Genomic DNA, 15612 nt, shown 5'->3' with positions numbered 1-15612 from the left:
ATATATATATATATATATATATACAATATAAAATATTTTTTTACTTATACCATACTATATGCGACTATATTACAACATATATTTATATTTGTATATAAAACATATTTTGAAACAACATATTTTGGTTATTTTCTGGTTATATTGATCTTTCTGGATATATCGATCTTTTCTTTTCGAGAAAAAATCAATATATCCTTGAAAAACCCCAAAATATTCTTGAAAAGTCCTGGAAGTATGAGGGAATTTTAAGTTAGCTTTAAATTAGATTTAGTTGAAGCTAGAGGTGATGATCATATACCTCCTAATAAAAAGTGACATAAAGTCCTAATAAAAAATGACATAAAGTCTCAGGAAAGTTGTCTCAGGAAAAAGTGTATCATCAATTGATGTAGTTAATTTGCAGCTATAAATACAAATAAGAAAGATATAAATGTTATGAAAAAAACCTAGTTATCCACTCTTAAACAACAAATAATTACAGATAATCTATTGAATAACTCTAGCACTGATAGTTTGATGATTGGTGAATAGTTTTTTTAAATATTAAAAGATTTCTTTGTGATTTATGTCTTAAATAAATTTATAATTTAGTATCAAGCTATTGTTTTTAATATTTTTTTGCCTTGAAAGCATATCTCCTAATATTCATGTATTTGTGAATATGTAAAAAATGAAACGATTAATCAATAATTATAACTTGTATTTAGGTGGTTAATGTCACCACCACTCTAGAGGTGACTGACTCACCGTTATAACTAAAAAAAAAGGGTCAAAGGTATAATTCTTTTATTTTTTATTTTAATTATTTCTTTTACATCACGGACACCTAATGCAATTTATATCAACATGTTATCATTTAAAAAAAAAAGATAATAAATTTGGCAAAAGTCACCTCATTTTACGGTAACCATCATTATTTGGGGAAAAAATCCATAGCGGTTTGTTAAACACTTTTAAAAAAAAATGCCTTGAAGTTGTTGTGTTGTTGGTTGCACTAACAATATTTAAAAAAAGATCAAGAACTTAAGTTTTATAGTCTTCCTCAAGATGAAGTACTTCGAAGGAAGCGGATAAACGCGATAAATTGTGCTGCAGACAATAGTGCATGTAGAAAGCAGTGGTCACCTAAATGTTCTATTGTTTACAATATAAACATATAAGCATAGTCATACATAAACAGTATATATCATAAACATAACTTGTGTTTGTTCCGCACATTTTATTACTGGTGGGTTACTTTTACTTTGCATCTTAAATTAGTATTGATAAATACATATAAAAAATATCAGTACTTTTTACACTACAATATTTACCAGGGCCGAAAACACCGAGGGGGCACTGTTTTTCTAAAGGACCTTCATTTTCTTATTCAGAAAGTTCCAGATATAGAGGACTTTTTTTAAAAACTGACGATTGTGCCCCTCTACTTTGAAACCCGTGTTTTCGGCCATGTTTACAGTTGTTTAGGAAAAAAAGAACTTTCTGAAAAACATCTAGACTCCATTCCTTCAATCATTAATACCGAAAAACTAGGTTCCCTTTATAGAAAAACTAATATTAATAGAATCAATAGAAAAACAAGTAGACAAAGTATAAATTATTTTTTTATTTCAAACCACTTTTAGTAATACTTTCATTTGGTATTTCGAAATGCTACATTTATGTTTTGTTTTTGATGAATTTTTATGTTGTTTTTTTAAAGAAATTTGTTTGATCCTGATTGCAAGAAACTATTACCTTAATAAATAATAATATTCTGCATATACTGAAATTTTTTTAGAAATCAATGATTCTGCATATGCAGAGAGTTTTTTAGAACAATGTTCTAGCAAGAGTTTTGAGAAACAAGGTATTGCTTTTAATTCTACAGAAACAAAGTTTTGATTTTAATTTTAAATCTATGTGTTATATAAAAAAAATAATCATGGTAAACAATATTGAACTTTTTAAACATTTTCCCGAATTTTGTTCTTCTGGATCAAATAAAGAACAAGGTCTCAGCAAAAGTTAAGTAATTTTCCATGTTACGAAGATTTTCAATGCTCCATCAAAAGTTTTAGAGAAGGTATTGATTATTATATTCAAATGTGTATATTCTGGTGATGTGCCATCGGCAAATGCCGATTGTGGCTTATTATAGGGTAAAATGTATGTATATAAAGGTAATATCTTAATATTAGGTATGCAACTTGTATATGAAAGGTGTGCCTATGCACCAGTTTGGTTTGGCTTAATAGCCAATATGGATATATGAGATGCCATCGGCCGATTAATCGGCCAATCGTCAAGCCGATTAATTGGTTGCTGGCTACCAATAGCATAGGCTAGTAGGTCGAATCACTTCTGATAAATAGGTGCATGTTAAATATGTAATTTAAATCCTTAATATTATTATAACACCCATAAATAAATGTATTAAAACTATTGTTAGCCACAATCGGCATTAGCCGATGGCACATCACTAGTATATTCTTTTAGTTTCCTTCAAATTTTGAATTTTCTTTCCCAGAATTTAGTGTTTATATACCTAATAAAGTTATAATAAAACAATGCTTTAGCAATAGAATTAGAATAGATATGAATAGAGCATACAATTACTATTAAATTAAAAACTAGCTAATTTTTCTATTTTGCATTGTTAATTATGATTGTAAATAAATAAAATTTTTCTTCTCGAAAATTTATTCTCCAACGAATAATAAAAATATTTTCAATCAATGATTCGAAGGTTATAAATCATTTTTAAGTTAAGAACTTTTTTTTTTAATGATTTTTTATGCTTTTTATTTTGCACAATTGTAAAATTCATTAATAAGTACTTTTTTTTTCCAATCTATATATGCTTTTTTACATATTTAAAAAAATTATTTAAAAAGTTTGGTTTTTCTTTCTAGAATTCTGGTTTTCTACACTTTATGAAGGTATTTAGAACGATACTCAAGTGATAATTTTAGACAAGGTAATGATTACTATTTTTTTAAACAAATATAAATCAGTCGTTTGTGAAACACCTCATGTCCATTTTTAGCCAAAATTGAGTAAGACATTAAGTTGTTTGCGAAGACTAGACACATCCAATGTATAAAACAAATCATCTTCTCTTAGTCACCACTGTAGAAACATTCAAAAAATTAAAAAAAAATATGATTATGGATTAGCTGAGTTTTTTTTGATTTCCCTTCTTTCTTTTTTTTTTTCGTATGAGGTTTTTCTCAAATGACTAATTAATTTTTTTTTTTGCTTTTTTTAGAAGTTCTTTTTAAATACAATGTTTTTAATTTTTTCCAGAATTTCCTATTCCTATAAGTGCTGAAAATTCCAATGAGAGTTTTGAAAATTCCAATGAGAGTTACGGAAAAAAGTCTTCAATTAAATCTTTTTTTTATAAAAAAGTCTTTTATATAAAATATTTGTCAGGAGTAAAAATATTTTTTTCTTTTATTTTTTCAGAAACGAGTGTTCTCATTGACACCAAATGTCAGTTGAAACAAAATTTCATTGAGAGTCTTTTCAATTTATATGGTGATATTGATGGCGTAGACCTGTAACAACATCGGAGAGACAACAACTCTACAGTGAAATAAATAACCTTCGCCTAGATAGGGATTTATTTATGTCAAAGTTTATGTCCTTAACAATTGCATCCTTGAAATAAATAAAATTCAATCCCAACGTGATAAATGCACTATGGTTACAGATTTTAGTTTACCGGTATTAGAAAAGCTGCTGTGTTTCCTGTGCAAAGGAACTGATGAAAATTTGCCTAAAAGATTGGATTCAGCAGATCAAATAGTATTCTGCTTAGTAAAGTTAAGATACAACATTAACTTTGATATGTTATTGTTTGTTTGGTTATAAAAACACAACTGCAATAGATAATAATTGCGAAGTGTTAAATTAAAGTATTTAATAAAAATTAATTATTGAATACTTTAACATTGGTTATTTTGAGGTTTTTGTGGATTTGCTATCATCCCTTATGGCTAGAGCACAAATTTACAGCCATTATATAAAAAGCATTGCACAGTTATATTATTTATTATATATTATATATTAGTATATATTATATTATCTTATATTATGTACATATTTTAGAGCTATTAATTTTATTTCTAAGTATTCTATGAAACAATAAAACAGATGGAAGTTATACCGATTGAAATGCTTCGGGACCATGCTTGTAACCTTTTGTTTGGTTGACAAAAGAAAACGACATCAAGATTGTAATTAAATGCTTAATCTTTATACGTTGACGCAAATAGGTACGTTCATATTAATGTAAAAATAGTGTTTTGACGGTTCGCCGATAATATTCAAGTATAAACGTTAAAAAATGGTGATAACGAAACGGCAAAAAAAAAACTTTTTCTTAAACTTTAAATTAAATGAATGGAGTCGATATACAGCTAATGAAACTTTAGGCTTTAGTAATTTAGAAAACTTTTTTTATTTTTTAAAAATCGTTTTAGCTGTCTTTTTGATTAAATGTCGTGTTATGATTTAAAGCAAGAAAATAAGCTTAAACTAACATATGCTTTTAAAATAAAGTGAATCACTTTACGTGATTATAACTACCGATTATACAATAAAATGTTTTAGTAAACATTTTATTAGCGTACCTTTAACTGATTTTTTTTAAAATGTTATAATAAAAATAATTTCAGTGAATTTTTGCTGTTTTTTGTCCAGCGAAACTCGTTTTTTTTAATTGTCGGTTACAAGCATACTCCAGAGACGACTTGAAATTGCTTTAATGTTTGCGGCTTGATGAACTTCCATCTGTTTTATACTTCCATGGTGCTACTGAGGTAGAGCTTCAGATAATTAAATTGTATGTAAATCAGAATTTGGATATGGTAGCAAGTACTATATGCCAGATATTCAAATTCTATCATATAGAGGTTTTACCCAGTGGGCACAGGACGTCTATGGACGTCCATAGGACGTACCGTTTAGGTCTGTTCGTCCAAGTCCAAAATGGTACGTCTTGGGACGTCCAATGGACGTCCAAAATAGTCCAAGTAATAATACGTCCAAAATAGTACGTCCTGGGACGTCCATAGGACGTCCACATCTAAAGGAGGTATATTCTCTTCTCCGTGTTCTACTTTTACGCATGCGTGAATGTAAATCATTTTAAACATGGTACAAAAAACGATAGGAAAGTCAATTTATGCTAAAAAACTCAACTAAAAAAATTTAACTATGAATTGAAGCGCTTATTGTGAAACAATGACAAGCCACACTTTTTTCAAAAATAAATTATTATCATTTTTATAATGGTAAATAGTATACGCAATTTTTTTTTTTTTTTTCTGTCCAATATATAATGTCAATTAGTATTTTTATGATGTATAAATTTGAGAAAATAATAGGTAAGCACTGATTTTATAGATTTAAATAAAACTTAAAAGTCATTTTTCTCAAATATTTGTTTTTGTGGCTTGTCATTGTTTCACAATAAGCCCTTCAATTCTATTAACAAAAAAAGATTAACCGGATAATAAGTTTTTATAAATTTTTTATTTAATTCTTTTTATTTATTCTTTATTTCTATATAATTGTATCTATGGACTTTTAAGGTCATAAATATTGATATACATATATATTCTAAATTTATTTCAATATATAAATAGGTACATGTACATTGTACATGTACCTATTTATATTTACATGTTGTCAACATCTAAATATAAATAGCCCAAGGTGATTTATATATTGAAATAAATTTAGAATATATGTATAATATTGTACATATATATTCTAAATTTATTTAAACTACTTCATGTCAGTATATAGCAAATTTTTATACTTGGTAATAGTATATATACATATATATATATATATATATATATATATATATATATATATATATATATATATATATATATATATATATATATATATATATATATATATATATATTTGTATATAAAACTGCTACAAATATTAAATAAAAACGTCAAAGAAGATATTAAAAAGAAGCCATAAACGCCATAATAATATATATACACATGCCATAAAAGCCATAATATATATATATATATATATATATATATATATATATATATATATATATATATATATATATATATATATATATATATATATATGTATATATATATATATATATATATATATATATATATATATATATATATATATATATATATATATATATATATATATATGTATATGCATAGCTTTTTATTTATATGTTTAATAGATAGCTTTTATTAAAGTTTAAAAAAATTATTTGATCCAGATATGGATCACAAACGATCATTGAAACGACAACATGTTTCTCCTACAAAAAGGTAAGTTTGACAAACTCATAAGTTTTCGTGAATAAATAAGTTATCACTTATTCAATTAAAAGATATAAAAGATAAGTTAAAATGACTTTTTTCTAAATTATAATGGCATCCTTATTAAAGATTCTCTATGTAAAATATCCTCTAAAAGCAAGAAATAAATATACTTGTTACAAATATATTTATTTTGGCATTTAGACAAAACAAATAGATAAAACAGTTTGAGCATTGTTTGCATAATGTCATAGTTTTTATTTATTTAGCAAGCGAATAACCCAGTGGCGGAATTTAAGAAGATCTGTACATAACCTTTCACAGTCAATTCAAACAAACAATAACCTTGAGTCTGTTAATTGTAGCTCCTATAGTTCTTCCGCTTCTATGCTAAGCGGGGACGAGTCTTCATACAAGACTTGTGCATCTCAAGATACTATATTTTCAGAATTAAATGATAACCAGGAAAAAGGTTTACATGATATCCCAATTGATAATGAACCATACAATGCTATAGTACCATTAGAACCATTTAAAAATGAACTAAAGTGCTGGAGTTTAAAACATGGCTGCACCAGACAGTGTGTAAATGACTTATTAAATATTTTGATTCGAAATGGATACAAGGAATTGCCAAAAGATGCAAGATCACTTTTATTTACTCCAAGGGTTGTTGCAACTACTTCCATGGATGTTGAAGGAAAATATATATTTTGGTGTAAGGCAGGGCATTGAAAATATTTTGAAACACCATATCTTTAATGAAACTTAAATAAAATTAATATCAAACGTAGATGGACTTCCTGTTTTTAAATCCAGTTCATATCAAATATGGCCTATACTGTGTCAATTTGGGCATTTCAAACTTTTTGTGGTTGCATTGTATGGTGGTGTAAAGAAGCCAATTGCATCTGAGTTCTTAAATGACTTTGCGAAAGAGCTACAAACCTTTTATAGTCCTATTGCAATATGTGGGAAAGAGTATAGTATTTCTGTATTTGCTATTTCATGCGATTCACCTGCTAGGTCACTTTTAAAGGGTACTGTTGAACATTCGGGATATCATTCATGTGAAAGATGCAATGAAGTTGGTGTTTCAATAAGGAATCGTATTGTCTTTACCAATACAAAATTTAATATTTTACCCAGAACAAATACTGAATTGAAAGCTGGAATTTATTCTCAGGCTGACAGCTTTGGTCGGTGTCACCATCACTCGTTGACTCCTTTATATAACGTTGATAGTATTGATATGGTTTGCGATTTTCCTCTTGATTATATGCACTTAGTTTGTTTGGGAGCCATGCGTCGTATTCTTTATTATTTTAAAGGTGCATATAAAGGAATTTTAAAGGGACATTTATCTGCTTCTTCTATTGCTCAAATTTCTTGCCTGCTTACTAATTTAAATGGCAAATTACCAACTGAATTTGCACGTCAACCTAGGTCATTAATTGAGTTAAATAGATGGAAAGCTACGGAGTTTAGAATGTTTTTATTGTATGTTGGAATAGTTGTTTTAAAGGGTATTCTTGATTATAAGGCATACAAACATTTCTTGAGTTTAGTATTATCCATCCGTATGCTATGTGAAGACAATAACGAGACAAGAAGGATATATTTAAATTCCGCAAGACAACTTCTACTTTACTTTGTCTCAAATTGTCATGAACATTATGGTGACACTTTTTGTGTATATAATATTCACAGTCTCATTCATATTGCTGATGATGTGGAACATTTTGATGCACCTTTAGATTTTTTTTCCTGATTTCAGTTTGAAAATCATTTACAAATGCTTAAACATTTAGTTAGAGGAAAAAATAATCCTCTAATAGAAATCTCCAAACGTCTCAGTGAATCAAAGGGCAGTGTTTTGTGTCAAGAAAGAACTATTACAAAAATTGACACATCTAAAAATTCTTGCTTTTTGACAAAAAGTCATGTAATTTTTGTAAAAGAAATTTTGGTTAATGGTAATATAGTTTGTGATGTTTTAGAGAAGGAAAGATTGGACAATTATTTTGACGATTTTGTTGAGTCTAAGACTCTTAATATTTATTGTATTAGAGCAAACCATGTTTGTATGAGTCGTGAAATCACCAAAGACAAATTATTGCGGAAATGTTTGTGTTTACCATTTAAAAATGATCATATAGTTATCTCATTATTGAATGATGTTAAATTTTAATGTTATGCTTGTAATTAAATAAATTAGTTTATAGCTATGACTTGTGTACTTTTCTAAAAAAATTTTGGAACCATTAAATTCTCAAAACTAAATTTATCTGATATAACTGTTATAAATATTTTTGTAAAGCATACAGATATTGCTTAGGAAAAGTTAGTTAGGTTTTTTGTTTTGTTGTGCCTATGAAGTGTGTTCCATGTAGAAAATTCAACTTTCTTTTATTTCAGATTGTTCAGCACAATTGTTATTAAAGAAGATGGGGCAGATACAAAAACTGTTGTGCCTTCTCATTGGGTTGACCCATGTAAAAGTATTGTGTTTTATCCACCACGAGGACGGAAAACTGTTGGCATTTATCTATCTGAATGGGCAGAACCTGAGGCTGGCTGGCAAGAGTTTAAACTGATAGAATATATTCTTGAAGCTGGCAGCTATGAAACTTGCCAGGCGATGTTAATGTTTCAAACAGAAGATGAGGATGATGATGTACCTAGTAAGTTATTTATGGTTTAATCAATAGTTCAGTCAGGAACTGACACATTGATATATATATATATATATATATATATATATATATATATATATATATATATATATATATATATATATATATATATATATATATACATATATATATATATATATATATACATATATATACATGTACATATACATATACAGTGAATTTAGGTTGATAATTTTTCATTTAAGTTTCGAAAAAATTTGAAACTATCGTTAAAGAAAGAGTGGCTAGTCCAAAACTTAAGCTTGGTGGAATGAAAACAAAATTTCAATATTTAGATGAGGAGGATGATGTTTCTAGTAAGTTGATTATAATTAACTTTGCCTATTATATTATTAATTTAATCTAGCCAAGATTTATATATCTTGAGTTTCATTCACTTATTCACATCTATCCTATGCAGACAGAATGTCTAAACTAGGTCTATGGAAACTTGAAGAACGAAAAAACATATTGGATTTAATAGAAGTGTTCAAGATGTTGCATGGGTATTCAACTGTTACATATAAAAAAAAAAATATGAATTAGCCACAAACAAAAGAACAAGAGATCACCCACTTACACTTGTTAAATATAGATTCAAATCTGACAATTCAAAACTTCTTCTCAGAACATGTAGTCAACCGCTGGAACTCACTTGATAAAAATACTGTAACAGTCACTTCCCTATATAGCTTATTTGCCAATAAGTCTATATAGCTTAATTGCCAATAAATAAATATATATATATATGTATATATATATATATATATTTATTTATTTATTTATATAATATATATATATATATATATGTATATATATATATATTTATTTGTATATATAGTTTTTTGGATCCTGTGGCTTCTACTTCCAGTAAAATAATTGATGATGATGATGATGATAATGATAATAGAGATAGTTGTAAATGTGTTGAAAAGTTAAGGAAAATTGGTGATGGTGGAGTTTCGTTTAAAGAGATGTCAAATAAACGTGAGTTATTTTGGTTAGCTTTTTATTTGCATGAAAAAAAATATGTTAAATATTTTTACAATATCATTAAACAGCAAGGCTATTTGAGCCACACAACTATAAACCAAGAATATAAAACTGCTAATAAAAAACATTCCTCTAAGTTAAAAGATTCTTCCATGTATCTTGTAGATACATGGATGTACCCATTAACTACTTTTTGCTAATTTTTTTGATTTTATTTTTTGTTTAGAATTTCAATATGCTTTGTTCATGGATATGCAGAAAAATTTTCGCCAGCTCCAAGATACGCAAGCGCAAATCCTAGATAGGCTTAAAAACATTGAACAAAGTGGAGACGTCGATTTTAGTTTGAATGTTGACGATATTGAAAAAGAACCAATAAATTCAATTGAGAGATTCGATATTATTGAAAATATTTTAAAAACAAGCTCAAATGCAAGAAAACGCAAGGTAACATATATATATATATATATATATATATATATATATATATATATATATATATATATATATATATATATATATATATATATATATATATATATATATATATATATATATATATATATATATAACTAATATTTAACCATGTTTTTATTTTATTTTTTAAATTAATTATTAGGTTACTCAAATAAAAGCAGTTGGAGGAGCGACTCCACGAAAAACGATTAAAAATGTTTTGAATGAAACATGACCCAAGGTATTCAGTCATTGTTTAGCAAGGACGGTAGAAAAGGAAAGAGAAAATTTACAGGCACTGCTCATTATAAATGCATAAAAGGTGAGCATTGAATGCAAATTTAAAGCTATTGCATCTTACTTAAGACTGAATATTTTTGCTAACATTAAGCAGAGGAACATGAAGCAGTATTTCATTGCTTATTTTCCGCTATTCATTGTTTGCAAATATATTTGCTGTCGTTTTCCGTTTTAATTTATTTTTTTATGTACGACCTTCCAAAACTGATAACATAGTAATATAAATTTTTATTGTTGTTGTTTTCATTTAAAATAAATTTTTATTGGGGTATGTGAGGCTCCATAGCCGTGGTGAAACAACTCATCTAGGAGAAAGAAAACTCGAATATCAAATTCCCACTTTAATATGGTATGGGCAGGAGGAGCTCATAAACATTGGCTGGTAATGTTTTGTACAATAGGTTTACTTGGAAGGGCATCCAGTTGTAAAATTTGTTTCAAATTATACATAATATCATTCCCATCAGGAATTGATAATATGGAAACCCGTCTTAGCCATATAATTGTGGAACCATGTACTTTAAATTCTATAATAATAATTATTATTATAAATAATTTGTTGATTTTTTGGTTTAAATTTTACTTAGCTTTTGATTTTAATTGAAATTTGTTTTGATTTTCTAAAACGTGACCTATAATTGAAAGACAATTTTGACAAATATATCTTTAGAAGCCGTTGTTGGTGACAAAGTTGGTTACAATTCAAGCAGCATCGAGGGTGCTATTGGCGACATATTGAAACGAGCCAAAAAATAATGTCTTTGCTATTTGTAGATTGTATTTATTATATACGTTTAAAAATATTATTCTTTTTATTTTTTATAATGATTTGTGTCTTGAATCCCTAAACACGTGCGTATTCAATTTAGACCCCGTGGGAAAAAAACTTCATTTCTTACACCAAATGACTCCGTTTTTTATAGTTGTTAGAAATCGAGTCGGTATGAGAATTAGCTAAATAAAATTCAATGTTGAATTTTATTCAGCTTAATCATTATTAATGATCAAAAGTCCACAATAGACGTCATTTGGACGTCCAAAGGTTATTTTGTCCGTTTAATATTAATTAAAATGCCAGTTTAAACGGACAAAATAACCTTTGGACGTCCAAATGACGTCTATTGTATTCTTTTGAACGGACTTTTTTGGACGTCCTCGAACGGACTTTAAACGTCCGAAATAGACGGACGAAAGTCGTTTCATTTGGTACGTCCGAGGACGTCCATTGTGGACGTCCGAACGGACCGTTTTGGACGTCCTTGGACGTACTATGGACGTCCGCGTGCCCACTGGGTACATTGCTACATGGTTTTGCTGCTGGACGTGCTATTGTTGATAAACCCAGCTTTTACGAAAGGTAAAGCTCAACTTTTTGCTTCAGATGTAAAAAAATCTCGTAATAAATCATCGGTTAAAATACATTTTGAAAAAGTTATTGGACTAAATTATACAATTCTTTAAGATATTTTCTCGCTGCAAACAATTAAAAACATTTCTGAAAAATCTGCGTCACTTATTCTTTCTAATTGTGACGAAATAGTAACCGAATATGCTATTTCAGTAAGTATATATATATATATATATATATATATATATATATATATATATATATATATATATATATATATATATATATATATATGTATGTATATATATATATATATATATATATATATATATATATAATATATATATATATATATATATATATATATATATATATATATATATATATACTTACTGTATATATATATACTTACTGTATATATACATATCTTATCTTAATATATATAAAGGGCAATGTGTGTGTGTTTGTTTGTTTGTTTTCTATAGAAATCCAAACCACCGGACCGATCTCGATGAAATTTGGCATGGGGGTAGTCCTCGAGGGGGAGAAGGTTCTTAGCTGGGTTTTGACCCCGTACCCCGATCCCCGGGGTCACGGGGGCCCAAAAAATGGTCCCCCCTGACCCCGGGGTCAGGGGGGGTCTGTACAATTTTGTGTACAGATATCAGGTAAGCCAGTTTAAATATTGGCCCGGGCAACGCCGGGTAACTCCAGCTAGTATATATATATATATATATATATATATATATATATATATATATATATATATATATATATATATATATATATATATATATATATATATATATATGAAAACGTATATACATATATATAATACATATTGTTCTAAAATCGAGAACCCCTAGTAGTATTTCAAAATTGTAAAAGCAAACAAACTCAAAACTTTTATTTTTTCTGTGCAAAACTAAAAAACATGCTGTTCATAAAAGAGGTAATGAAAATAATTGTCTTTTGTTAAAAAAAAAAAAAAAAAAAAAAGTTTAGGAAACGTGCATAAGAGATAGCCAAACCGCGTACATACTTGAACGTCATCTTTTGCTGTACACACTTGTACGCTCTCGGGTAACCCCTCTCCCCACACATGCTTACATATTTCATGAGTGGTCCCTTGGTAAATCCAGCCCTGCAGGCAAGTGTTTTTGGTTTTCTTTTAATACTTCTAGAAACTGTTCTAAGTTATAATTTTAAAAATGGGAGTTTTTTAAAAGAAAGTAACTTTTTACCAAAACTTTCTTTGTCAAAAGCATACATGAATTAAGGAAAAAATGTAGGGTATCTGTCGGTTTAGAGAAAAAGAAGACAATTCAGATGTCCGTTAAAAAATCTAAAAAATTGAGTAAAATTTCTAAAATAAGATTAAAACATTTAGATTTTTTTATTACCTTCTCACTACTTTTTGAAAGTGTATTAAGACCCCCCTCTTTTTTGTTTTATCTTCTCGCACGTTTATTATTTTTTTCAAAAAGCTCCATGATAAAAAAAAAGATAACGAAGAAGAGGGAGGGGGATACACGTTTTTAACTAGTGATTTAATTAGATCCTAAAAAGTTAAAAAATTATAAAGACAATGAGAAAAATAAAATCTTTGAGTGTACTGTTTAAAAAATCAAAACCATAAAACAAGAACTCGAAAGTTCATATTAAAAACTAAACTCTCCCGCTCTCGTATCTTAGGAAAGAAAAATCCCACTTACCTTTTAAGAAGTATGCCTTGCGCGTACCCTACAACCTAGCCTAATCCAAGGTCAAGTTATGCTTTTCATAGTCAATGTCTAATCGATGCCTTTAGCGAAGAATTTCCTCTTGACAGATAAGGGTTTTTATATCAAAGGCAAAACAACTTAATTGTCAATTAGTATTTTATTTATAGACTGCATTAGCTTAAAACGTTTGCGTTAATATGGTTTTAATAATATCAGGCAATGAAAATAGCCGTTTTTTTAACTCACCAAGATAATGCATATACTTTTAATTGAACAAGCCAATGTTTTCTTGATTTCTCAACTGTACGCCATTATTGTATAAAAGACTAAAAAAAGTTTCCATTATGAAATGCGTAGTAACTAATAGTAGTATTAAAAAATAAAAAGAATAAATTACTCTTTTTGTGTGTAGGAACTTTTTTTGTATTTGCAGCCAATGGAATACCATACAGTAGTTTTGAGTGTTGAATTCAAAGATGAATATTTAAGATAAAACTATTTATCGCATGAATCACATCTAACCATTGTATCATCACTTTGAAAACTTTTAGATTTACAAAAGCAAAAAAGCCTTAATGTATAGTTTTATTTGATGTTGTGGGGAGCAAATCTTTTCTGTTTCTATTTCTCGTGTTACTAACTCTCTCTCTAAATAAAAGTATTCTAAAAAATATCAAATTTAATACATTCTCAATAAAGTTGTGTCAGGCCCAATGCGCAATACAACAAATTCAATAGGTTTCAACATCATAAAGTCACATTAACCGACTCCATTTCAAGTTGAACCTGAAAAAAATGTTAGTGTTCTTTTTTTTGTAAAATAGTTTTTATCTATGTTTACACCAACACAAAAAACATTATTAAATATGTCTTCTTTCAATGACATGTCTTTCAAACTAAAATGACATTTAATTTCTAAAACTCCATGCCCACAACAAGTACATACAACAGTACCAGCTGGAGATGCTGCATACCATGGTTTTATAAAATTTAAAACATATCTGACAGTAGTTTTTAATTACTAATGGTATTTGAGTCAGAATGAATCTGCTTATATAAAGTTAATGCGTTTTTTCATTTCCTCTTCCCCACTAATTTTTTTTCTTAAATATACAGTTAAAATCTTATTTTATCTGTATATTCAAGAAAAAATTAAATTTTATCTCTATATTTTTTTCCGCACAAATATTTAATATTAATAACACAGACGATGTTTCAACTCTAGTTGTCTGTTTCAACTTCACTCGACTCTAGAATTCTAGTATCTCTAGAAAAACTTGATGCAAAGTGAAGCCAGTTATTTGACCAACTCTAAACTCTAAACCAGTAATCGCATACTCTAAATCACATAGCGATTGAATTCGTGTTGCTTCATCAACATAAACTATAGCGTCAGAGGTCAAATTTATTTTTTTCTTTTATTTAGGTACCTCAAGAATTCCTTACGGTCTTATCACAGAGTATCACAGAGTAAGTTCACACCTCTATCCTAACCGATGTCAAAAAACTTTCCCTATAGGTGGGGTTTGAACGACGAATCCTTTGTTTCTGAGGCAAGTGCGCTACCACTGCGGCTGCTTTTATTTCTTTTTCCTTTTTTTTTTCTTATTAAAAAACGATAGGAGTTGCTTATTATCAAGTGATTTATAATTTTCATTAAAAAATTGTTTCATAGATGTTGGTAATTTTTGTACAACAGCAGAATCCATTTTAATAAATTCCGAAACATAATCTTTAAACAAATAAAGAGCAGGTGTTTTGGGCTGCACAATATGTATAATCTAATA

The 15612-nt window shown here is 28.0% G+C and overlaps 2 protein-coding genes across 2 annotated transcripts; both read left to right on the top strand.

The window, feature by feature from the left end:
• The first annotated feature begins 6221 nt into the window (after positions 1-6221).
• Positions 6222-9728, top strand: LOC136083638 (uncharacterized). The gene is made up of 3 exons (XM_065803116.1): positions 6222-6317; positions 8727-8992; positions 9211-9728. The coding sequence occupies exons 1-3, from the start codon at positions 6268-6270 to the stop codon at positions 9369-9371; spliced, it is 477 nt and encodes a 158-aa protein (XP_065659188.1). The 5' UTR covers positions 6222-6267; the 3' UTR covers positions 9372-9728.
• On the top strand, positions 9431-11568 carry LOC136083037 (uncharacterized). Its single transcript, XM_065802445.1, has 5 exons — positions 9431-9510; positions 9846-9991; positions 10224-10444; positions 10617-10775; positions 11424-11568. The coding sequence occupies exons 1-4, from the start codon at positions 9431-9433 to the stop codon at positions 10686-10688; spliced, it is 519 nt and encodes a 172-aa protein (XP_065658517.1). The 3' UTR covers positions 10689-10775; positions 11424-11568.
• The last annotated feature ends 4044 nt before the right edge of the window (positions 11569-15612 follow it).

Source organism: Hydra vulgaris, chromosome 08 (assembly GCF_038396675.1).
Source record: "Hydra vulgaris chromosome 08, alternate assembly HydraT2T_AEP".
NCBI lineage: Eukaryota > Metazoa > Cnidaria > Hydrozoa > Anthoathecata > Hydridae > Hydra > Hydra vulgaris.
Note: the sequence above shows the minus strand (reverse complement) of the source record. Positions and strands in the feature narration are given on the sequence as shown.